Source organism: Copadichromis virginalis, linkage group LG22 (genome assembly GCF_057382275.1).
Source record: "Copadichromis virginalis isolate Kocher_CV1m ecotype Utaka linkage group LG22, C_Virginalis_male_GT1.1, whole genome shotgun sequence".
Lineage (NCBI taxonomy): Eukaryota > Metazoa > Chordata > Actinopteri > Cichliformes > Cichlidae > Copadichromis > Copadichromis virginalis.
Window position 1 is genome coordinate 8,727,802 of NC_140638.1, and position 25,739 is coordinate 8,753,540.

The 25,739-nt window shown below is 39.7% G+C and overlaps 3 protein-coding genes across 4 annotated transcripts; all 3 read left to right on the forward strand.

Moving 5' to 3' along the window:
• The first annotated feature begins 333 nt into the window (after positions 1–333).
• Positions 334–6,897, forward strand: LOC146682669 (uncharacterized). 2 transcript variants are annotated; one of them, XM_085446739.1, is made up of 3 exons: positions 334–387; positions 3,062–3,128; positions 4,104–6,897. In XM_085446739.1, the coding sequence occupies exons 1-3, from the start codon at positions 334–336 to the stop codon at positions 6,659–6,661; spliced, it is 2,679 nt and encodes an 892-aa protein (XP_085302865.1). In that variant the 3' UTR covers positions 6,662–6,897. The 2 variants fall into 2 exon arrangements, with proteins under 2 accessions (XP_085302865.1, XP_085302866.1); XM_085446740.1 differs by having other exon boundaries at positions 350–480.
• Positions 6,898–7,984: 1,087 nt separating this feature from the next.
• Positions 7,985–15,246, forward strand: LOC146682670 (solute carrier family 52, riboflavin transporter, member 2-like). The gene is made up of 4 exons (XM_085446348.1): positions 7,985–8,241; positions 10,869–11,739; positions 11,823–11,946; positions 13,843–15,246. The coding sequence occupies exons 1-4, from the start codon at positions 8,112–8,114 to the stop codon at positions 14,050–14,052; spliced, it is 1,335 nt and encodes a 444-aa protein (XP_085302474.1). The 5' UTR covers positions 7,985–8,111; the 3' UTR covers positions 14,053–15,246.
• A 4,620-nt stretch (positions 15,247–19,866) lies between these two features.
• On the forward strand, positions 19,867–22,925 carry slc52a3-2a (solute carrier family 52 member 3-2a). The gene is made up of 3 exons (XM_085445725.1): positions 19,867–20,876; positions 21,196–21,319; positions 21,446–22,925. The coding sequence occupies exons 1-3, from the start codon at positions 19,867–19,869 to the stop codon at positions 21,653–21,655; spliced, it is 1,344 nt and encodes a 447-aa protein (XP_085301851.1). The 3' UTR covers positions 21,656–22,925.
• The last annotated feature ends 2,814 nt before the right edge of the window (positions 22,926–25,739 follow it).

Here is a 25,739-nt window from a genome sequence, read left to right on the forward strand (position 1 = left end):
TTTAGAGTTGCATTTCCCACAAAACTGAGAGCATTTAAAAAAATCCACCTACTCATTATGAAAAAATAAATAAAAATTTAAAATCATTATTTGCATAGAAACACGCAATTTAACAATAAATATATAAAAGTGCAGTCTTTTCAATGAAAACTAACATCCTATAGGATAACACGTTAACCAACAACACAGTTAAAGTTGAAAATCTGTCGTTCCCAGTTTCTTCTTCTGTGGGGCTTCACGGCCGTTTCGCAGCAATGATTCGTTGAGACCTCGACAAATGCCCGCCTTCTGTAAAACCAGCCAATCGTTGCAGCGCACGGTCTCCACCCCTTCATGGTGTATTCTGAGAGGGAGCGTGTCCCAGGCGCCTGGTATTTTTGTTTCTGGGTAAGAACTTGTACTACTAAATCATAGATTTACAGCGCATACAGTTCAAATTATTTGGGAACGCTACAGAACCCAGCACATCTTTCTGCTCAGGTATTAATCACGGATTATTGCACTTTTGCATGCTTAGTTTTGTGCTAGTAAAGTAGGTGCTAATAGTAGCATGTTGCTCAGAAGGCTAGCATTAGCATGTAGATTTAGTCCAGCATTAGCATTCACTTAGAGATGTAGCTACAATCCTTTTTTTCCGAAAAACCTGCTTATAACGCCATTAAATCACAGGAATAGTCACATATTTCGATGTATTTATACATGTTAGGGATTAATTATGCATGTTTACTGATAATAAAACACACATAGTATCCAATAAGGATTCTTTACATAGCTTAGCCCCTCTCACAAGATAAATTAGTATGTGATATACATGTTCGTCATACAAGTGCACTTAAATATATTATTTCTGCAGAATGTTTAGTTGTTGTTTTGTACTTTTGATCTGCTATGACATGCACCCCTGTAGTATTTAACAGCCATAGATATGGTAATTTTATTTATTCATCTATATTTTGACTAGTTATAATTACAGACCAACTTTTTAGAAATTCACTTTGATAAGTAACATCTATAATTAGATACCCAGAGATCTTTTTTATTTTTCAACATGTTATTAATAACTTTGTCTTTGCATAACTTTAATAGCTAGTCAAAAACTTATAACTGACATGTATTCAAACACCATTGCAGGCATTTATATTTTATATTTTTATTTTATAATTTACATGTTTGTTACCTACTTTAGACTAGTTGTAGTTCTCTTTAATTCAGTTTTAATCAGTTAAAAATAATTATGATGATCACTTAAGTTGCTCCTGAAAACAGTGTTTACTGTAGATCATTAAATGTTATTTGAGAAGTAAAAATTAAACTATGAATATGTCGTTTTGGAATTTTAACTAGTTAGAATATATGTCACACAGTTTTGTAACATTACATTTTTTACTAGTACCAGCTATATTTAGAAAAATGGGTAATGGGTACAACAAATCACTGTAACATATGTAAACATATGTGGAAATGTAATATACAAGGTAAAAACTGAGTTTCTACAATTCTAACAAGTTTGAAAGTCAATGTTTGATAGGACCATCTATATTCTTCAATGCAGCCTTGATTGTTTTAGACATGCTTTATTGTCATTTCTTTAAGAAATCTTCTCCAGGCTTCTTGAAGGGCATTCAAAGGTTTTCTTTGGAAGTTGCTTGCTCTTTGTTCCGTTCTCTGCCAATATCATCCCACACTGCTTCAGTGATGTTGAGGTCAGCCTGTGACTGATAGTGTTCAGTTGTGTGCTTTTCTATCCAGGTGTGCTTTTACTACATTGACAGGGATCATTGTCATGCTGAAAAATGAAGTTGTAGCCAATCAGATGCTTTCCAAATTGTATCGCATTGTGGTAAAAATCTGTGTGCATTCTATCAGTTTTGACAAGATCCAGCTTCCTCAGATTTATTAAAGACACAACGCACACCATGCTGAGATGTACTATATCTCAGCATATATGTTTGGACAACAGCTCTTTTGGAATCACCTTGTTCATCCAAAAATAGGAGGGGGGGGGTTTGAATCACAGATGAACAAATGAACTGGGCATATGCTTGATAAAATACAGACATATTAGAAATGTAGTTGCTGATATATGCAGTTCTTACAAGTGAAAAGTAAACTGTTTCTCTGTGTGAAAATGTAATTTTGTAAAAACAAAGAATTTAATGTGTTTTGTTTGAAAGTCAGATTGTTAGTAATCAGTCTGATTGATTAACTGAAAAGATTCAATTTAGTAACATAAAATTTTATTATAATGAGAATAAAATATAAACAACTTGTTTTCTTTTTTAGGGAATACAGAGTGTCAGTGTTGTTTCTTTGCAGATGCTTAAAGCAAAGTCTCACATTTGTCTGAAAAAACTCAGGCCAAATATTTTCATCTTTATTAGAGTTATGTCAAATTTCAGGTCCATTCTGAAATAATAGTTTTCTGAAAAAAGCATTTTAATGGATGATGGTAGTGGTGTTGAGCCATAGTACCCTAAATATTCGAAGGGCCGTGCTCAAGTAGTTTTCCAGATAGTGAAATTTCAAATTCCCTCTGAAAAGATGAAAACTAATGACAGTAGGGACCTGAAATTTTTAACACTAATGTGATTTTTTTCAGAGAAATTTGACATGGCCTGGATCCAAGACATTTTATGAAAATACAAAACATAAAATAAAACGACATGATGCGATAAGGAAATGGTTGTTACTTGTTGTTTGTGCCATGATGCACTTTTTCTCACTGTGATGTATTAGAACTATTACTCTTTATGGGTTTTAGTAGGGGAAGATAAAAAATGTGCAAGAAAAATGTAAATAATTATTATTAAGATCATAACATTTTGAAATATCAGCTACAGTTTTAACTGTTTAGTTTCAGTCATTCATCTTCATACAAATTTAGGACAAATTTGTCATTGTAAAAGCAGGGAAACGTTCTCGTCCACTGTTATTTTGTTTGGTCTGTCAGATCTTAATCATGCTGATTTGTCATGCATTATCCATCCAGTTTTTGTCTTGAAAGCGTCGTCTTCTGTAGACTGAGGACTGAAGAATTTCATCTCTGTCTCTTTTAAAACAGCATACAATGGAGGATGGTCAAGATTTTTCTCTTTGTGGGAAAGCAGCTGTGACTGAAGCCAATCTAAGTAAGTCTGAATGCATTGCAAGTAAACAGCTACTTAGTAAAGCTTGTATTTAAGTCACTTTTGCTGATAAACCTTCACATAGTGACTGTGCCTAATACTAGGGCTGCACGATTAATCGTTAGAAAATCACGATCTCGATTCATACTTATGTGCGATCTCATTTCCAAATGACAACGATTAAAAAAAAAAAAAAAAGATGACGACGACGATTGTACCTCATTTTGATCCGGGACGTAATCTGTATGAAAACAAGCGCTCACTCTTCCTGCTCAACAAATGACAAGGGCGGAGCCTTATACCACGTGATACAGAAGCTGTGCCGTGTGATGCTAAAATTAGCAGGGAAAAAAAACAACGGCGAGCACGTCAGGGATGACGAGAAAGTGACAGGAGAAAATCCGTCCCGGTCAACCACCCAAACATCAATAACGGGAACCTTATACAGCGCTTCCCTATACCCGTCGAACTCCCGCAGGCACAAAGAAATTACAGAGGCTATCACTTATCACCTGACCAAAGATATGGCTTCCATCAACACTGTGCAAAACGAGGGATTTAGGAAAATGATCAACACCCTAGACAAACGCTACACAGTGCCGTCCCGCAACTATTTTTCTATTGTTGCACTACCTGCTCTATACACGCAGTGTCGAGCAACGGTGGAGACGGAATTTCAAGCAGTACAACATTTTGCGGCAACAACAAAACGTGAGACATTTGTTGTTTTTATGTTTATTTATCGTTTTTATGTTCAGTCTCAACTGTTACGAAGTTGATGTGCAGTTAATAAGTGCAATAAATATTTATACTGGAAAAGAAAATCGTGAGAGAATCGTGATCTCAATTCTAAGCCAAAAAATCGTGATTCTCATTTTATGCAAAATCGTGCAGCCCTACCTAATACCAGTTCATTTAAAAAGCCTTACCTCTTCGTAAAGGTTTACATTTCTGATTACTTTGATTTCTATTTTTCAGGAGATGAATACTACTGGAAGCTCGTTGCGGACTTCATTGGTCCTCAATCAGGAGAAGAATTAGAGCTTGAAAAGGGCCCCTGCAAGAACAGATTTATGATCCAAGTAGGACTTTTGAGAGAGGACAATAATTTTCCGTGGATCGCCATTGTGGATTGGCTCAAGAGGATCTTCCCCGCACATCAGTCAGCAGATTTTCGCCGTTTGATTGGAAGAGGCATTGCCACAACACTGAGTCTTGGATATGATGCAAGGCTGGTCTTCCTGGAATCAGATGTCAATTTTAATTTTGTTGGACCAATATGTGATAGCATTGGAGTCGAGCGGCAAGATCTTTTGGAAATGAGAGATTTTTCAGATCGGGCAAAGTCGATCGAAGTCACAAACGGCTTGATTCTTGAACTAAGCAACTTTGTGAGCAGGGAGAAAATTTCCCCAATTGTTCTAGTAAGTTGGCTTAGAAACTTCAACTCACAGTACTGTAAGAATGGCAATGTTCAAAGGGCATATCAAGTCCTCAAAGCCAAAATAAAAAAGTTAAAGGCGTTTTGCTGCAATTCAGAAACAAGAAGTAACAGGAGGAATGCATTGGTTGAAAATATGCTTCAAAGTCCGTTTGAACTGGTTCAGATAAAAGAGCCAAAGCTTATTGTAAAGAAACGCATGAGAAGAGATGAGAGCATATATTATGAAAAAGTTATAATCAAAGAGGAAGACGAGATTTTTGAAATCATGGAAAGTGAGGAGCCTGAGATGGACAGAGATGAAATACGAGGACAAAACGATCATGCTGCTGTACATAGAAATTATGAGGATATGGATGTTTCCAACAGTGGAGACGAAACCTCGGGTAACACAGCAGAGTCTATGACTGTTCTTGACATCGCAATGCTGACTGTCCATAAACTGTCCAGTGTGTACAGTGGGAAAACAGAAGTGTGCAAGCAGGTTTCCCTGGATCTCCTTAAAAATCAGTACGCTCTGACATTCAAAGACAATCCAGCTATGGCAGTGTTTGAGAAGAAGCTCGAGGCAATGCATGAACACATTTCCCTTGTCTCTCCTGTCATGTTTCTAAACTACAATGCCAATTTCCTCGTTGATGTTCACGATGTAGTGGAACAGCACATATTTGACTTTGAAAAGGAGATCATTGAGTCAGCGGGAGAGAAACTAGGCCGTGATAAGCTCCCTAAATTCAAGAACTTTGTCAATTTTCCAGAAAGCGCCACCTCACGGTATATTCACATGGCTTGTGATATCCTGAGCCCTCGCACCCCCGAGAAGAAAAACTACAGGAAGTACTGGGTGGCTTTCTGTGAGGAAAAGAATAATCCCTCCAGACTGGCGGTAAATCACTCAAACAGATTCAACACCTACTTTGAAGCTGCTGCGGGTCTTATCCACCACCACAAAGAGATCGCTCTCTTCTTCTCAGATTTGCTGTCGCTGAACAATGATAAATGCCCGAACATTATTCTGGAGAGTGTTGCCGCAGATGCGAACGACACTGTGATTCAGAGCCTCGTATGTGTTCTGGCAATTGTGTACTGCAAAATCCTCGGTCCTTACTGGCAGCTTCTGAAGAGTGGAGGAGAGTACGCTCTCTACAGCCAGTACTTACTCTATCTCTACCAAAAATTTCTCGATTGGTCCAAAGATCCTTCAACTCTGCTGGAACCAGAGGAGGCTACGGATGTCTTTCTGCAGTACCCACTGCAAGAGAAAACCTTTGACGGAGTGTTTCACTACTGTGGGCAGTGGCACACGAATCGAGATCTGATCAGAGCTTGCTTGAAGAGGACGATAAAGGTGATTGCTTCAGTCACTGAAGAACACCTCAAGGATTTTCTGCCAGGAGGAAAATTTTCCCAAATTCCTTCCACCAATTTGAGCTTGCAGTTGGTCAGTTGCACATTCTCTGTTTTGATGGCGGAGTACCCCTTTGGCCACACATACCCCTACAAGAGGAAAAGGCCTGAGAAGTCAACAAAGTACTCTGTAGATGAGAACTTGTCATCAGGCAGCTCCCAAGAAGACAAATACCAATCTGCTTCATCTGATGAGAGCTCTGACGACTCTGACTTTTCCATTTTGGAAGTTAGAAGGAGGACCTCAAAAGAAACCCGCAGTCCACAGATGAGAAAAGGTTATGCCAGCAAAATAGAAAAGGCAATAAAGGTGTACGAGGAGATAGAGGAGAACATGGACAGGGATTACATAATAGCTCAAGTGAATAGAAACGGAGGGCCATGCAAAACTCAGCAGGATGTCGATAAAATGATGCTGCGTTTCGATGGAAAATCCCGAGCTGAGAAACGGGAGGGGCTGCGCTGCGAGATCGTGTATCAGAAAATGATTCTGAACAACACAAACTCTCACCTGGATATGGTTTTCCACAACAGCACACAAATGGCACTGAAGCTGAAGCTTGCACTTCCGCGCGTAAAGCCTGGCTACTCTATCGTTTTGGCGCCTAGAAGGACCAAAAAGAAGCCGGTGCTCCAGGACACGACGGAAGCTGCGACCGGTCCGAGTCAAAGCAGCAGCGGCACATGAGTGCTTTAACTGTATGATATCTAGAGAAGAGGTCAAGAGGATGAAATCTTATCATGTGACTTCCTCATGTGACTGCATGGCTTCGGACTAAGCAAAAACACACTTATCACATAATGTATTATTTTGTACATGCCATTAGTTGGAAAGACTGGATATTTTTATAAGTTTTTTTTTTTTTTTTTGCGATAATGTCGATGAGTTTGTAACTAATCCTTACATAAAAGATGTGAAATTGACCACTGTCAAATTATTTTACTTAATTTATCAACCAAACGACAAAATGTCTGGATGTTGTTGTTGGTGACCTCGTGTTTGTCAGATCTGAAGGGCATTTGTGTTTGTATCACAAGCCTCAGTGTGAGTGAGTTAATCAGCGACAGTTAGTCGTGTCAAGTTGAGCTGAGTTAATCATGTCAACGAGTTCATGATCATAAACTCTTGCGCCCCCTTGTCCTTTAACCCTTGTGTATTGTTTGGGTCTGCTGGATCCATTTTCTGAATTCACTATAAAGAAAATCATTGTGTTTATTGTTTTAACCTTAAACTCAGAACACAAAACAACATAAAGGGTTAAATAAATCTAAATTATTTAAAGCTAAATAAACACCACACAAAGGTAAAAAACAAAAATAGGGTGGCAGTGGGATTGCTGTATCGAAAGTCATAGTATTGGGATCTTCTCTCTTTTTTTTTTAAATTATTAAAATGCTAGAGAAGAGCAGCAAAGCCCATTGTTTGGCTGAAATGAATCTAATTAGCTGTTAAAGTAGAGGGCGATAGTGTCGCAATTTAAGCAACAATCAGTGTTAACTTCCCACAAAAACAAAAAAACAAGCAACCCCCCCCCCCCCCCTTTAATTATTTTAAAGGTAACAGTTGTTTACAATGAGCCGTCTGTGAGTTGCCCGCTGGATCGCAAACGAGAGAACTCCAAGGCAGATGGTGCCTTCACGGTTGTCGGAATGTCTAGAATTCCTTATCGAGTATGAAAACGCTCCAACAGAGTTAATGTCCAAACGTGTTATATTATACGCTGCTTTAAAAAATTTGGAGCTTGTATGTGTCAGAGAACCACTGTAAGAATAGGGAAAACCCGCGGTGCTGTAGGAAATGGCAGCATACCAGAGAGCGGTAATTAAAAATGACTTGGAGGTCATAAACCACCTTTACAATTCACGATACAACTTTGCAGCGAACCTAGTGTGGAATGTGTGCTTTGCTTAAGTAGAAAAAATGCAAAATTGAAGCACATAAAAGCCGAAATAAAAAAATTGAAACCGATTATTAAAGTTCCGAACAGTTTCGAAGGCAGCCGAAGGGGCGGAACTTTGCGTAAGCGTCCTCTGTTTCGAGTCCCTGATAGGGAGGTATGGAGGAACACGCTGGACACAAGCTGAGGCAAGCGTTTTATTAGCGTTTCTCTGTTGAATTAGCCGGACTAAGCGCGACCATGTCCGGTGGGTGGTGGAGCAGTGCCGCGGTGAGCCACGGGCTCATGGCTCTGTTCGCCATGGGTTCCTGGATTTCTGTCAACAGTCTGTGGGTCGAGCTCCCGGTGATTGTCGGCGTGCTGCCCGAAGGTAGGTTGTAGGAAGCTCCAACAACCCCACGCTTCCCCGCTTTGACCTTTCCCCTACTAATCCATAGCGTGTATCACAGTGTTTCCACATTATTTGAGTTCATTGGTTTTATTATATAGGCTCTGGAGGCGGTGGTGGACAATAACAGCTAGCTCCACCTTATTGTTACATTATCAGTCTATGCATTCAAAATTGGTTAGGTGTAGCGTTCAAATGTAGTTGTGTTTTCGAGTTTTTTAAGAGATGGCGCTCTTACTTAGTTCCTGAGCTGTTGTTAATGTGCAGGTTTAGACTTTACATACTAAACTGCTAAACCTGTCATCATTATCTGCAGTATAGTTTATAGGCTGTTATATCCGATGTTATGTAGTTATAACTCCTGCATTAACACTGAAATGCTTCAGTGTTATATATTTACAATATTATTTCTGAAGCCCAACATTTACTCCATGGTCTCTATAATTTCATTTGTTTTGGAACTTTTCACCACCAAAATTGAAAATTAACTATAACAGATGATACCAGTTTACATTTTAACTATGTTTTAAGCAAATTGCTTCTTTATACCTTTGTCGTAAATGATAAAATAATGATAGACTGAAAGGTAACCTTTATTATTCCATTGTTTTTCTATAGCCACGCTGTACATATTTAGATGTTTGTTTACTTATTACTTCAATTTTGCATACTTTACTATTTTTCCACATTGCCTGGTGCAAACCAAATGCTTCCTATAGATTTACTCATTTACCTATGTACACTCAGTGGTTACTTTGTTAGGTACACCTGTTCAGCTGTCAGTCACGTAGCAACAACTCATTGGATTCAGGTATGTAAACATGGCAAAAATGATGTTGAAGTTCAAACTGAGAATCACAATGGAAGGAAAAAAGATGATTTAAGTGCCTTTGTTGGTGTCACTGAATTGAAACTGCTTATCTACTGGAAGTTTCCCCATGAACATCTCTGGAGTTTCCAGAAAATTATTTAAAAGTGAAAAGCTGTCCACTGTGTAGCTCAGCAGCTGCACAAACTTGAAACCTTAGCAGCCAAAACAACATTGATCACAGTCCTGTTGTCTAAGAACAGGAAACTTAGTCTACAGTTCACACAGGCTAAACCCCCCCCCCCCAAAACTGGACAGCAGAAGATTGGAAAATGTTTCTTCATCTGATGAGTCTCAATTTCTGCTGCAAAATTTAGATGACAGGGTCTCAATTAGGCGTAAAAACATGAAAGCATGGATCCATTCTGCCTTGCATCAATGAGGCTGCTGGTGTAATAAGGTTAGGGATATTTACTTGGCAAAGTTTGGGTCTCTTAGTACCAACTGAGAATCATTTAAATGCCACAGTCTGAGTACTGCTGCTCACCGTGTCCATCACTTTAGGACCACAGTCTACCCATCTTCTGATGAGTTATGTGTCATGTCACAGTGCTCAAATAATCTCAAACTGGTTACTTGAACATGACAGTGAGTTCACTGTACACTAATGGCCTCCAGTCACCAGATCCCAGTGCAATAGAGTTCATCTGGGATGTGGTGGAGATTCTCATCGTGGATGTGCAGCTGACAAATCTGCATTATCTGTGTGATCCTATCATGTCAATATGGACCAAAACTCTGAGAAATGTTTCCAGCATGCATGAATTCTAAGGGCAGTAAGGGATCCAACCCAGTACTTGCACGGTGTACCAATTGAAGTGATTGGTGAATGTATAATATCAGTATAATAGCCCAACGATATACTGTCAGAATTAAGTGCTTCATCATGGGATGATATTTATGAGAAAACTTCAGTGGGTTCATCACATATTTGTAGGGGTGTTATGACCCAGTCATGATCAAGAGACCAGGTGTATGTTTGTTTTAGTTTTTAAGCTATTTTTTTAAATTATTCATCCACTCAAAGTCAAAACTGAGGTATGAACATAACCGTGGTTTTCAATAAATGTTACACAGCTGCATGTTAGATATAACTAAACTTTATTACAGGCTAAGTGTCATCTTGATCTAAAACTCAAATCTACAACTAAAATTTTCACTAAATGCATTCCTCTGTTTGACACATATTAGGGCCAATCTGAGAAAACACACAAAAAAACACAAACTAAAAATTTCCTGTGTTGCAGTTATGTTTGAAAATGGCTAATATTCTGTCAGACTGGCTTATATCCAGCTTACTTACACTTTCACTGGTCAGAGGTTTCTTGCTTATATCCATTTAATGTCTTTGTGGTTATCCAAAGGACACCTTTTCGTTAACAAGACACCACAGTGAATACCAGTTATTTTATTATGAGTTTACTGCCTGATGAGGGCAACAAACTCACAATATTGAACTTACTGTGAACTCAGGGAGTAGGTCGCAGCATCATTCTATAACAAAATAACTCTTGATGCAATAAAAACAGATTAGCATCGTTTAATAGAAACATACATGCACAAAATTGTTTTGGAAAAGCACCTCAAGATCAGCAGAATAATGTGGTATCCTTATTTTTTTTTAAAAAGAACACAAATATGAATTCAAAAGAATCAAAACACATTTATTAAACAAAATTGTAAAAATGTGTTCTTATTGAGATCTTATTACTTTAACTTGTTTGTTTTGCTTCTCTTTTAGGCTGGAACCTGCCTGCTTACCTCTCAGTGCTTATAGCATTTGGGAACCTGGGACCAATAGCAGTGACCATCACACACCACTGTGCGCCTGGGCGCTTAAACGAACGCCTCGCCATCCACTGCATCCAGATACTGGCAGTGGTGGCGTCCGCTTTTCTGGCCGTCTTCTGGTGCCACACTGTCATGGTGGCAGGAGAGCAGAGATCCGTACCGTTCCTGGTCTTGACTTTCGTGTTATCGATTGTTTCCTGTACGTCCAACGTGACCTTTCTGCCTTTCATGTTCCGGTACCCACCTCAGTATATCCGTACTTTCTTCATTGGTCAGGGTTTCAGCGCCTTGTTCCCTTGTATTGTGGCGTTGGGACAAGGTGTTGGCAAGCTGGAGTGTAAAACTGTGAACGGCACAGTGCAACCAGAGTATTTGAAAGAGAACTTTCCCGCCCAGAATTTCTTCTGGTTCTTGTTTGTGATGCTCTCAATCTCTGCTCTGAGTTTCCTGGCTTTGACGCGAAGACCGTCAGAGTCAACGCAGGGTTCACAGCCACCGCCACCGCAGGAGTCTGACAGTGGTGCAGCAGCAAAGGATGAAGAAGAGACGCACCGGCTGTACAACGGAGGGACGCCAGTGTCTGAGGAGCAGGTGCAGGTGCGGGTGGAGGAGCAGCCACCGGCTCAGACATTTTGGACACCACGAAACATCTTCCTGCTTGTGCTGCTCGCCATCTCCAACGCCCTCACCAATGGAGTCCTCCCATCTGTGCAGAGCTTCTCCTGCCTGCCCTATGGCACCATGACCTTCCACCTCTCTGTGGTCCTTGGAAACATAGCGAATCCCGTAGCGTGTTTTCTGGCCATGTTCGTTGTCCTCAGGTGAGAACATAGAAATAAAGACTTATTTGTGAGATTTCATTGTTATATTTGGACTTCTTCTCATGAAAACTTGTCTTTTCCAGGTACTCTACACCTCTGGGATTTTTGGCTTTGGTGGGTGGTGTATTTGCTGCTTATCTCATGGCGTTAGCGGCCCTCAGCCCCTGCCCGCCGCTCCTAGGAAGCCATGCTGGTGTGGCTTTAGTGGTGAGTGGGTTCATATATTTCTGGGCTGGGGTGTTACATCCCGTCAAGGAGGCTGAGACACATCCTGAAAATGTCGTACGCAGCCACAAAAACAACTTTGAACAAAGAGTAGATGTTGTGTTTATTATTTCAGCAGAAATAATCTGGTCTGTAAGCCAAGGCCAGAAATAACAAGCAAACAAAGCTGTTTATAGAGGCAACAAATGTTGGATGGGTGATGGGGAAGGGAATGATCCTCTGGAAGTGGTGGCCATCTTAGCTCCTTACGTAGCCTGTGGTTCTCAGTTAGGAGCTGTAAACATGAGCAATTTGATTTATTTATTTAAACAAATAAATGAATCAAAATTACTATTTTTAAGCTTAATGTTTAAATAAAATTAGTTAACATCTATAGTATAACAACAATGGATACATTTCTAAATGGGCATGATAAATAAAAATAAAGCTGATTTTATATAAAGAAAGAAAACGAATTCCCAAATTTAAACTAGTAATTTTAGGGAATCTCATTAAGCCCTTCCTGGTTCGACCCTCAAAGGGATTTGTGTCTCCTCCCTGAGGATCTTTTCGCTTTTAGGTGAATGTACAATGCGCCAAATCAGAGCAAACTAGGAACTAGAAATTTTAAGGTTAAAGAGTGCCTTCATAGAGCCTTTGATTATGCAGGTCTGCAAAAAAAAAAATTCAGCTTCATGGGATATTTTTGTTAAATTTTATGTTTGTTATGCTGCTGAATCCAAAAATGATTTCCACTTCCCTCTATCATGTACAGTTTTGCAAAACATGAGGAGTTTACATTAAAAAAAAGCACAACAGCGATGAAAAAAAAATCAATATTTTATTAAAATGAACCATGCATACTTTTTCTGAGATTTCTTACCTTTCACTATGAACAAAATAAACCTGTTGGGATGTGATCATCTGAGCTCCTCACACCGCCAAACCCACCCTACCCTCCCCCTCCTTCTGACCCCCCTCAATTCCTCACATTTTCTATTTGTATTTCTCTCGAGTCTCACGCTTAGAAATATTAAATTACTGTAAGAAATCATTATTGGATATGTTTTTCTGACTCAAGTATAAGACACCAGATTTCAGTTTGAAAAGGGAAATTGTACACGTACCGGTAATTAAACTAAAAAACTGACGTGATGGAATTTTAAAGAGATTTTTCACGGTTTCAGTGAAAATCTATAAGAAACAGTCAACATATCCTATGCAGTTTTTTGGTTGCAGACCTGCATTATTTAGTACTGGATGATCAGTTGTCTTTGTGTTTAAGAATCAAAAATCCCAAGAGATTTTTTTTCACTTCATATTTAACATTTCTGCATGTTTTTATTTATTTAAACATTTTTCCTATATATAGTCATCACATTTTTTGCTGTGATGCATCTTGTATAAAAATTGTTTTAAATTTTACCCCTGAACTTGTACTGAATACTTTTCTGACCTTTAATAATCATGATTAAGAAGTCTACTAATGACGGCTTCCTGAGAATAATAGCCCATCTTTATAGTGAGCTTTAAATATAGCCTGCTAGCTGTGTTAGTGTCATAAAACCTCACAATCAGTGAAATCTTGTTGCTTGCTCAGTAACGATACCTGGAGCAGGTTGCGATATGCCGATCGGTGATTATAGGAGTGTAAATTACACTCACGCGCACCCAGTTCCTCAGTCAGTGTACTTTATGAAGCAAAACAGTACATTGGTATAACTTTACCTCTGAAAATGAATCCAAATGCCTTCATAAGCAGTGAGAATTGTAGACAGGAGTCCACATGAGTTACAACAGATCTTTAGAGGCCCACACTCCTTCAGTCTCATCACATTTTCTTCTGTTTTTAAATAATATCCTTCACTGATTTCACCTGCCCATTTGTGCCCCCTACAGGTCATCTCCTGGATTTTTTTCACTGGTGCCTTTTCCTATCTGAAGGTGGTGATTGGTACGTTGCTTCACGAGGCGGGTCACGCCGCCCTGCTGTGGTGCGGCATCTCCATCCAAGCCGGCTCTCTTATCGGAGCTCTCATCATGTTTCCTCTGGTCAACATCTACAACGTGTTTACCAGAGGCCAAGAATGTGTCCAAGAATGCAGTTAGCAGGAGTGAGATGAGTGCAGTTTTTCTGTAAGCACACACGCCTCTCGTTCCTGCCCCATGGGAAATGGCCAAATGAATTCTGTTTTTGTGGTTCCTGAGAGATGTATTGTGTATTTCTTGCAGCTACTTCTTCTTGAGGATCATGTCTCACATGAGGCAGCCTCTCCTGATTCAGAGGTCTCAAGTCTGTGGAAGTAAAAACATTCCCAAATAATGGGAGCATTGTGTTGCAGGATTGGCCATAGGGGATGTAAAATGCATATGATGCTGTAAAACCTTTAAAGTGCTTTGTGCTTTTTATAATGAACCTTTGTAGGTCAGGTTGTTTATCGCAGCAGAGGAGCTGCTGATGGACTTTTCCCATCTCAGCTATCACGTGAAAGGTTATTTGCACTCAGACACAACAGCTAACTTGTTCGTCCTCATGTACTGATGCTGAACCGAATGATTCACTAACTACATTCTTTCAATGTAGAAAGGCAGCATTAATGTTTTATTTTATATTCAGATGTGTTGCTACCTCCTTTTTATGCCAGGAATAGATTTTTTTAAAACAGATTATGATTTTCTGTTAAGCTCCTCATGAAAATGGTAGAATTTATAACGAAGTAACTTTTTGCAGTCAGATCCATTCAGTTCTTGATCTCTCGGCTGAACTGGGAACACCTTGGTGTTCTCCTGGGCAAGATGGAGGCGGCAGCTGGGGAGAGGGAGGTCTGGGCTTCTCTGCTTAGGCTGCTGCCTCTGCAACCTGGCCCTGGATAAGCGGAAGAAATGGATGGATGGAAAGTTTTCTTTAGATTTAAGTTTACTTGACATTTGGGATGTTATCTTAAGGGAACGATACATGCCTGACAGTCACTAATCAGTGAACAAGGAATTTTATTTCTAAGTCCTTAAAGTAATGATTTTGCGTCTTTGATATGCAGTTAATGTAATTTTACTAACCATGCTGCTACCCAGCATCAGCTTTATTAAACTCTTCTGTTTACACAGGAAGAACATCTGTTAAGCTGCCTTGAGGATTTCGATGTAATACTGGGCTTTTTGTTTTATTACCAATGAAATGTTATTTGGTAATTTCAAATGGATTGAATTTTGCATTTATGTAATTCATGGATTTTGTTTTATTTTGTTTGTTTCTTCTTTTTACGTTGTCTTGTATAACAATGTTATGAATAAAACTGTTCATGGGTAAAACTGCTCTTTGTTGTTTTAAAATATCAGTATTGAGGATAGTTTGGTTTTTGCGTTTTGTATTTTTGAGCTTGCAGTTTGTTCTGGAAAGAGTTTTTTTTTAAACATAAGTCATCTACACTCATATGTCATGAATGAGTCAACTTTTAAAATGTTAAATGTCTTTGTGCCATATATAAACATCATTTCTAAAATAATTTGCACATCTGGCATAGTTGTAGAGACAGTAGCTAACATTAGGCTTCAGTCACACAGGATTTGAGACAATCACCAGTTGCCAAGGGAAAAATGTGTGTGAAAAAGGTGTGTAACCTCTTTGGCTGCTACAGATTTGCAGCGCTCGCCTGTGGAAGCCGCCATCCTGTCCGCAGATACTTGCAGAACAGTAGTGAAAACAGACAGTACAGACTGTAAAGTAGAACACTGGAAAACTGCAATGAAAGATTTATTTTAACAATGTAAGAATACTAAAGTGACTTGAAATTTATTTCCATATTTTATAGGCACACAGCTGATGGCTTTGAGCTTTTATCCACATTCACTTTGCCAAATAAAGAAAGTACGTTGGTCAAATTCAGTAAATCAGGTGTCCAGTTATACAATGTTGCATTTTGCTCCTTTGGTCAGTAAACTGCTGCAGTGGTGTGGAGGGATTATCCCTTTTCCCCACCAGGTTTGGACATACAACATCCATCCAGTGTCAATTCACGAACCTGTCACGCACTTAATTCACACGCAGCTTCTAACTATCGTCTGACCATCTTTAATAATTTATCTAATTCTACTCCTGTTGACGCCACCACCAGCTGCTTGGGAAAAATTAGAACGGTAACAATACTAACCACTGAAATGATTTCATTTCAAAATGTGAAATAAACCTGAAGCTACTAAAAAAAGCCAGATTGTGGTTTTTACAGCTGAAGGATGAGAGGTTGGTGTGTGCAAATGTAAAGCCGTTCCTTTAAAGCAGGGTTTAAAGGTTCCCTTCTCATCCTCCAGTGCTTTATAATGCATGACTTGTAGATAAATGAAATGAGTGTACAGTAGAGTGCATTCTTCCCTTGCTTTTGCCAAAGACCACATAAAGTGTTGCCATGGGCCAACTTTTTCTCGTGCGCCCCACTTTGAGAACCCTGGCTTTACATTAATGTAAGAAAATCAGCTGATGAATAAAATTAGCAAGTTACAGCACTTGTTTTTCATGCAGTTTTTGTAACTCAGCCACGTAAACACCCATTTCCCCCTCTGCTCCCATGATCCCCTTAAGCAGAATTAATGGATTCTGTAGATTCTTGAGTGCCGACTCAACGATTCCTTCAAGGCAAAAGAAACAGTTGCTGTGACTTGAAATCCTAACATGTGATGATGCAAAAGCCCTGAGAGTGAAGATATGTAAAGTTAGGACAATGATCAGTTAACCCAACGTGTGTCATGGTTGGTTACATGCTCGCACACCCACTCGCCCCAAGCAGGATTTAATCCTTTGGCGCACACACACGCACACACACAGTTTATTGAGCAGGACTTTGGCTTCTCCTTTCCTTTGTGTCTGCAGATTTTTTCAAACAACTCCACCAAACTGAATGTGAGTATCTGCAGCGATGCATATTCTGAGTTTAACGATGAAAGTATTTAAAAATTGTAAAAAAAAGTTTGTTTTTTTCATTATGCTCATAGCCATTTATTCAGAATAGTTTATTTTGAGACTATTTGACTCTTTTTTTAAATAATAATAATGTGTTCATAAGGTAAAGGAACAAATTCAGGGACTTGGAGAACTGTCTTTTGTAGCACTGGTTTCAAACTATTATTTTACAGTTTCTTTGATCAGTGTCTCCACTGCATGAAGTTTCTATTTAAATAAACAATGCACTGATCAGATGTTTTCTCAGGTTATGTAATAGATCACAGTGCGGTAGGTGGTCGTGTTTTGTTTGCTGTATGTTTCATATCTGACGCAGATTGAAGCCAGACTATTTAAACATCTTCTTATACGCTGCACTTTGCATGTAACTTGTTCCATCTCACAGAAGTGACTGTCTGAATAAAACAATGAAAAGATAAGCTCCTTAAAATAGGAGTAAACATTAGCCCAGTAGTTAAGTGCTGGACCTTTACTGGGATGCTTCATGATGGTGACACATTATCAGATCTGGGATCTTAAGGTTTTATTCAGTTTAATTATTTCCAGTTCTTTGCAGATGGAATGACACAGCTAAGCCAATAAAGTATTTTCTCCATGAGAGCTATCGGAACAGTCAAATAAACATAAAAGGTCACGCATTACTTTAACTGGAAGCACTGCTTGCCAAGTTTGATCCTAATCAGAACCTCAAACCATAAAGTCTTAATACTTTATGGTTAAACTTTTTGTCCCCACCATACACCATTTTTCAGCCTTTGGCTCTCGGAGGAGGCGGACGCACTTTTCTCCTCTCCCTTATCTTTCCTGCTAGTTCTTATGTCCTTGTCTAGTCTCGTGTCTTTTTTGTATTACTTTCCCTGGAACACTCTCTCACAGTCTGTGTCTAAAACCTAAAAGAGAATTATGGATTTGATCAACTGGTCTCTGAATGCTATTGACACCCTTTAACGAGAACTCTGGGCTCGGGAGAGCCCGAGTGCCCTGGAGGGACTTTCCCTGCCGGATACACGATGGACGGGTGGCAGAGGATCGGCCAGGACGCTGAAGATATCTACCTATTCGGAACCATGATAACAGGGTTCTTGCTGATCGGAGCTGGCTTGGCCCTGGCTTATCGGAGAATTAAGAAAGCGGAACTGGCTGTTCAAACCCCCCCAAGGCTGCCCGCTGGGATTGGAACGACAGGTATGACTTCTCAGAAAGGGCTCACTGAAGGCAGCATGGTTAAGAGCTTGGAGGCGCTTATGACAGCAGTGAATGCTCAGAATAACACCTTTGAGCGTATGTATGTTGGATTACATCAGGAAAGAATCAACTCAGAACAACATCTCTGGGCGGAGCTGGATTACACCTCGGATCAGTTGGCTGCGGTCGTGAGGTCTCAGAATCTGCTATGTGAGCAAAAAGAGTGACAAGACCACAGAATCGACGGCTAATAACATCACGGAGAAGCTCGCAGCTATTAACGGGAGACTGAGAGACCAGTGTCGGAGTGTTAAAAAACAGCTTGAAATTCTCAATTACCATCATAACCCGGCTACCCCTTCGGCGCCAGCTCAAGGCTGGAGCCGAACAACAACTCCCTGATAACGACTGTGTTGAGTCTGTTCCTTCCCATTCCCTACAAGGCCACCTGGGTTGGCTGGAAGACCGTTTACTTAGCCTGGCAGGGCGAAGGACACTGTCTCAGCTGAACTATGGACACGCACACACATACATATACTGATACTGATAAGCACTCACTGACGCATCACCCTCTCTACCCCGGATCCAACGCCACCTCCAACGCTTACCTCCCCCATGATGTGGACATCGGGTCAGCTGGAGGCGCAGTCGAAAGATTGTAGCGGTCCCAGATCAGATGTACACACTGGAACTCTTTCCCATGTTGCTTGTCTGTGTTTATTGTGTTATGGTGTGTTGATACCTGTGCATTCCTGTATTATCCTTTTGTGTTGCACATTTCAATGTTTTTTTCCTCGCTACCTGGCCTGACCTGTCTCCATATTATATTAACTTAATGAAAAATGTTCTAAAAGACACAAACACATTCAACAGGTCCAGCTCAATAAGTGCAATACACCAGTTCAAGAAAGCAAAGGTCCCAGTTTCAGACTTCATCAATATCCAAATAAATAGGTTATTCAAAAATCGCCACTGTTATAGTTGTTGTGATGAGGAAAATTAGGCACAGAGGCCAAAATCACTGTGTCTTTCAAAGTTTGTTTCTCTGGACATTGGCTGGTTTTTCAGTACAGTCCTAGACCTTTGATGCATTCATGCATTAAAGAAAAAACACACATCAAAGGATGAACCAGTGACTTGGCTTTGCAAAACAGCCAAGTTAGCAAAGAACCATTTTAGCTTGTATCTTTAGGCACTTTTTTACTAGCAGCCTGTTGCAAACACATCATTTGTTCTCATTTCTTTACTTGAATCTATGAAATATCAACAACACAACAGAGACAAAATAGCATTATGGTACCAAAGAGCAATTAGATGATCAGTGCATCCTTTCAAGCAAAACCTTTGCACAATACTGCATGACACTGTATAAGAGCTATAGTTTAACATTAGAGGATATGGGGACAATTTTGAGCTAGGCTGAGGTGTTTACTACGGTAACTGCAGTTTTTGAGAGGTTCCTTCCTCATTTTATTGGGTTTCTTTCATTAATAATGTTCTTTGTGTAGAGTAAATCATCAATATATACATTATATGGTATCTATATCATTTATAATATGAGTGATCACAGATATTCTTACAACATTTCAGAATTTTAGATGCTGAACCCAGAAAACATTTAAGAGCAATTTGAGGTCTATTTGTTAAAAAAGCTAGAATGAAACACAACAGCTAATGTTCTGAGTCATCAAATTTTATTGTTAAATATGAGATTTCATTATAAATAAAATAAGTAAGGTCTACTTTAAACATCTTGTTTGTCTCATTCTAGAAACCCACCTAGCAACATGTCCCTTCTCACTCACCTGTTGGCATGTTTGTTCGGTATGGGCTCCTGGGTCTCCATCAACGGTCTGTGGGTGGAGCTGCCTCTGATTGTCCCCCAGATCCCAGAGGCTTGGTACCTGCCCTCCTACCTCTCAGTCATCATCCAGATGGCCAACATCGGGCCTCTCTTCGTCACTCTGATGCATCGTTTCCGACCAGGCACCCTGAACGAGAGAGCTGTCATATATGTGATCATCGGCCTGGGCACTGTAGCAACTTTCCTGCTGGGATTCTTCTGGAAGGAGACTGTGGTTGTAGCAGGTGTGGCTCGCAGCGTGCCTCTCCTTGTTTTAACTTTCTTCCTCGCTGCTGTTGACTGCACTTCCTCCGTCACCTTCCTGCCCTTCATGATGCGTCTCAAGTCTCAGTATCTGACCACCTACTACATCGGGGAGGGTGTGAGTGGCCTGCTGCCGTCTCTTGTGGCTTTGATCCAAGGTGCAGGGGTCGTCCACTGCATAAACAGCACACAGTCTGTGAACTACACCCTCAACATTCCCAACGGTTCTGTGACCTCTAACCTCCAGGCCCAGTATCAGCCTGCAAACTTCTCGACTGAGGTGTTTTTCTTCTTCCTCAGTGCCATGATGCTGGTGTGCCTGGGGGCTTTCCTGCTCCTGAACTACCATCCATCTGTGGCCAGGGAGCAGCCAAACAGCATATACACCAACGGAGTGAAACAAAAAACAAAAAACATGGAGTTGGTCGAGCAGAAGCCAATGATGGATCCTTACAGACCAGAAAACCAGAAGCCCAGAAGCAGCTTTGGCACCGGCTCTTACAGCTGGATGGAGGTGTTTTATATCTTTGGGATTCTGGCCTGGGTGAACGCTCTGAGCAACACGGTTCTTCCCTCGGTGCAGTCCTACTCGTGCATGCCGTACGGGAACAACGCCTACCACCTGTCGGCCAGTTTAGCTGCGTTGTCCAACCCTCTGGCATGCTTCATCGCCATGTTCTTACCAATCAGGTAAGTGTGCCATTGGCAATTTTAACAAGGTAAATGCTAAAACAATAATAAATCTTCAGGACTCTTTCATATTCTCCATAGTTTTTAATGCAAAAATAATGGAAATGTTTGAATAAAACTTGCTTAAACCCTCTTACAGGAGACACTTTTATATTTTTCTAATGCTATTTAGCTTTTTCTCTGTTTAAGCACAACTAATGTCAAATTCCTTTATAGTTCATCTGGCCCCTCCCCCACAGCTTCACATGTTTGTGCCACATTATATCAACCTTAGAGCATCTGTAACTGCAGTCGGGATGTCATTTGTTTCATTTCACAGATCCCTGCTGTTCATGGGAGCCCTCACAGTGATTGGCACTGGAGTTGGAGTTTATATTATGATCATGGCAGTGCTGAGTCCATGCCCAGTGCTGGTTAATGATACCTCAGGTGGTGTTATCATTGTGAGTGCACTGGTAGACGTCTGTTACTCAAACAATTCACAGTGTTTCCTGTTGGGAGACAAGTTGCACTTCTTTACCTTGTGATAAGCAGAAACACAGCAGCACTCACCTACTTCTGTTCCACAGGTGTTGGCCTGGGTCCTCTTTATTCTCACCCTGTCCTATGTGAAGGTGATTATTGGGGTGATCCTCCGTGATGAAGGCCACAGCGCCCTCGTGTGGTGTGGAGCTGTAGTGCAGCTGGGCTCTCTGCTGGGAGCTGTGACCATGTTTCCTCTGGTCAGTGTGTACGACTACTTTTCATCCGGAGACCCGTGCAACACAAAATGCTCCTGAAGTCACAAAGAAGACACTGGAAACAGACTCAGTAATGACTCGCATGTTTGTGAGTGAAATGAGAAAAATCTGTTTATATATTCCTGCTTTTGCTATGATCCAACGAGTACATGTATGTATGTATTGAGCCAGATAAGTATGATGTTCAACATGGGACAGGTCAACAGTGCTAGTTAGTCTGAGTTAGTCTGAATCCCAGAATCTTATTTCAGTTAGTTTGGCTGATCTTCTGTCTGATAACAGCTTTGGGATTTTCACATGTTCTGGAGCATGAGCAGTGCGCTATAAATTATGTTTAAAAGTGGGGACAATAACAAACTTTGAGCCATATTAAATGGGGCAACTTAGGCACAATCACCCAGAAGTGCGTACGGGCGTTCTGCAGGTGATCCATGCACTAATTTAAATAATAACCATTATTTTGCTGACTGCAGCGCAAATTAGCAACCAAAAGCCAGCAGACCTGATGTGTGAGCAACTTATCTGCGAACCATCTGGGTGAACTCTTCTGCTACAAACTGCTGGGCCTGTGTGGTCCTGGCTGATGGCAGATGACGTATGATCAGGTACTTATTAAAGTCACTATTAGATACCGTAACCCACAGACAATCTATCACACTGACACAGCTCTATTATCAGCAGCATTTCGAGAGACATTTCAATTTTGCATGTGAGCGGTGTGATACGAGAAAGAAGTCAAATAAAATGTGTGGGAAGTGCTGAAAGAAGAAACACAGAGAATTTCTTATTGTACACTGATTTTTTGTAGGTTAAAACCAACAACATTGCAAATCCACTGGCTGGCTGTAAAAGCCAACTTAGCTGTCTCTGAAACAAAATGCATCTATTGCAGGTGTTTGGGATCCTCCTGTTTAAACCATTCAGTTGTGCCAGTTATAAACACCTTTTAACAATGAAGGAGGTTTTTTTTTTGCAGGAGCAGAGCACCAATAGAACTGCTCCTGTGTAATTAAAGGAGTAAAGTTAATCCCAAAGAAATGGAACTACATTTACTGTTTCAGTTTGTGGTTTTAGTGTAGTGACTACTGTAATGATTAAGCAATGTAACATTTTATTGGTTTTTAATAAGATGTTTTAATCATGCCGTGTACAGTATTACATAAATAACATAATTATTACATTAAAGCAACAATTTTTTTAAACTTTGCTTTCACCTCTTTTCTCAGCAACCTGCACATGACCTGATTTTTATTTATTTTAAGTAAACAACTTATAAATACAACATGATTCTTACAACCTACACTTAAACATCGGCTCCTCTAAATTTACGTGATATTCTCAAAACAACAAGCAAAGCAGAAGGAATCTCAACACACAGTTTCTTGTGGCCATTTTCATGTGAATGTACAGGAACAGCACAATATTACTTCTGTTCTATTAAATATTATACCACTGCACAAAGTCATTTATGAATATAGACAGTACTAAAATCTGATCATTCAGCTTTCCCTCTCTACTTGTCAAAGTCAGCAGCACACAGTATTAGTACAGATCAGGCTGTGACATAATCAAATAAAAAAAAAAAAGAACATTTACGGTAAACAGCAACTCTGAAATTCATCCTGTGTTACTAACAGACAAAATATTTTACCCCACATGGTGTAATGTGTATTATAATATATAAAAAACAGTTAAACAGCACACAGTCCATTAAATAGTTTAAAGAAGGCCTCCTATTGAAAACAAATCTCTGCATTTGCTAACAGAAAGACATTTCTAAATAAGGAGCTGAGACTATTTCTTACAGCTCCTTGCTTTAGCTAACCTCTGTATTCATCTTACTCTATCCTTAGCATCCTCCTCTGTAACAGCCTTCTCCATGTCCCTTTTCACTGCACTGAATCTTCTGAGGTCTTCCTATTTTTTTCCTGCCTGGAGGCTCCATATTCAACATCCTTTGGCCAGTATATCCACTCTCTCCTGATGGATAGATAGATAGATAGATAGATAGATAGATAGATAGATAGATAGATAGATAGATAGATAGATAGATAGATAGATAGATAGATAGATAGATAGATAGATAGATAGATAGATAGATAGATAGATAGATAGATAGATAGATAGATAGATAGATAGATAGATAGATAGATAGATAGATAGATAGATAGATAGATAGATCGATCGATCTTAATTAATCCCTCGGGTAGGTTTCTCTGGGAAACAGCCTCTCTAACAATGTCTCCAAAGTCAAACTGAGTCGTCCCTCTGAAATAATTATTAATCTTTTCCATTCTGCTTAAACCAAACCATAGCAGGTCTCACGACCATCTTTTAAACCTCTTTCACTCTTGAAAGTTTCCTCTTTCATCTCTAAGACTCATTTCCACCCACTCCACGCTGCCTGCACTCCCATCCTCATCCATCTGGTCCTCATTGCTTCGGATGGTTGACCTCAGGTATTTAAATGTATCTACTTTACGTTATTTGGAGTTGTGGTTGCTCGTTTTCCTTTTGTTTGCTTTGTTCATTTGTCTCTTTTAATTCTATTTTTTTTTATACTTTTTCAACATGTTCAAAATAAAGATTCAATTAATCAAAACTTTCACTATTTCTGCTCCTTGCATCTTTGCTGTTATACCCATCACCCTCCCATACATATACCTGTCTATCACTCTATCTAAATGCCCTTAACTTGAGTTTAAATGACAAGAATGGACTGATAGACAGTCATCTGGCTTTCATTTCTCTCTTTAAGCAGAGGCGCAGCTTCCTTTGGGTTGACAGGTAAAACAATGGATGTCCAAGACTAGCAATAGACACTAATGTTATACACAGAGGTATTACTGAACAACTATATGCAGGTTGGTGATACATGAACATTTGCAATATGATTACTGGAATATAACATGACAAGTTGATGAATGTGGTAGCCCGGATGGTTAGGAAGGCTCTTTTCTTGGCAGGATGCAGCTCATCTTTTTCTGGTGCTGATTTCATCAGTGTTATCAAGATGTTTCTGTTGTAGTAGATCATCATTGTGCAACTGAATAACACCAGAAAACGTGGGATAGCTCCTAATACCTTAGCTGTCTGAGAGGGGATATTAATTAGATTACTTGTCAAAACAGTAACTGCAGTAAGGAGCCACACTGTCAGAGCACACATCTCCCTGAATTTGTATTTATTCAGCAGATGGTAAGATGTGGGGTAAACCACAGCAATATATCTCTCCATGCATATAAAAACCAAACTTGATGCGCCTCCTGTTTGTGCGTAGGTAAGCAAAACCTTGAGCAGTATTATCTGGTACTGTGGTAGCAAAAACAGGTAAATTAAATGAACAAAGGATGTAAAATAATGCACAGTGTGGAAGATAGCTAAATTACAGTTGAGGATATCTATAGCCTTCTTGGATGTGAAGATGATCCACAGCAGTTTCCCTACCACTGCTTCCCCGATGATAAAAGTAAAGATGTCAATCACTGAGAGCATCACTATGTGAGTTGGTGCAAAAAGACATTGCTCAGCTTTGCTGGAGTTGAATGTGGCATTGCTGGATAAATTCTCCATCTTACCAGACTGTAGTTGAAAACAGAGAGAAGAAAAATCAGTGAAAAGCTGCCAATAGAGGTTTAAAGATTCAAATGTTTTACATATCCACTCACCAAACACTATTAGGTACACTATGTATTTGAAACCTCCTCCCTCTTCTCCTTCCCTTTAGCACTGCCTTAATTATTATAACAATTATTACAATAAGGCATTTTTGCCCAGAGAACTGCCGCTCATTGGATATCTTTTCATTTTCAAACTATTCTCTGTAAATTCCAGAAATGTTCATGGGGAAAGACCAGCAGACCAGCGTGTCTGGCACCAGCAACTATGCATCATTCAGAGTCATTTAAATCACCTTTCTTCTCAACTTCAGCAGATGGTCTTGATCATTCTACAAGCCTAAATGTATTGAGATGCTGGCATGTGATTGGCTGACTAGATATCAGCGTCAACGAACAGTTAAACAGGTGTACCTAATAAAGAGACCAATAAGTCTATATGTTGTAATATAAATGCTAGGGTATTATATAAATACAGAAATGCCTACTGTATAATAAAATGTGTT

Excerpts from the sequence above, each read along its gene's own strand:
- LOC146682670 (XM_085446348.1), top strand. The coding sequence starts at position 8,112 with ATGTCCGGTGGGTGGTGGAGCAGTGCCGCGGTGAGCCACGGGCTCATG. Across the intron at positions 8,242-10,868 it reads TGTCGGCGTGCTGCCCGAAG|GCTGGAACCTGCCTGCTTAC; the intron begins GTAGGTTGTAGG and ends CTTCTCTTTTAG. Across the intron at positions 11,740-11,822 it reads GCCATGTTCGTTGTCCTCAG|GTACTCTACACCTCTGGGAT; the intron begins GTGAGAACATAG and ends TGTCTTTTCCAG.
- LOC146682669 (XM_085446739.1), top strand. The coding sequence starts at position 334 with ATGGTGTATTCTGAGAGGGAGCGTGTCCCAGGCGCCTGGTATTTTTGT. Across the intron at positions 388-3,061 it reads CCTGGTATTTTTGTTTCTGG|CATACAATGGAGGATGGTCA; the intron begins GTAAGAACTTGT and ends CTTTTAAAACAG. Across the intron at positions 3,129-4,103 it reads TGTGACTGAAGCCAATCTAA|GAGATGAATACTACTGGAAG; the intron begins GTAAGTCTGAAT and ends TCTATTTTTCAG.
- slc52a3-2a (XM_085445725.1), top strand. The coding sequence starts at position 19,867 with ATGTCCCTTCTCACTCACCTGTTGGCATGTTTGTTCGGTATGGGCTCC. Across the intron at positions 20,877-21,195 it reads GCCATGTTCTTACCAATCAG|ATCCCTGCTGTTCATGGGAG; the intron begins GTAAGTGTGCCA and ends TTCATTTCACAG. Across the intron at positions 21,320-21,445 it reads CCTCAGGTGGTGTTATCATT|GTGTTGGCCTGGGTCCTCTT; the intron begins GTGAGTGCACTG and ends TCTGTTCCACAG.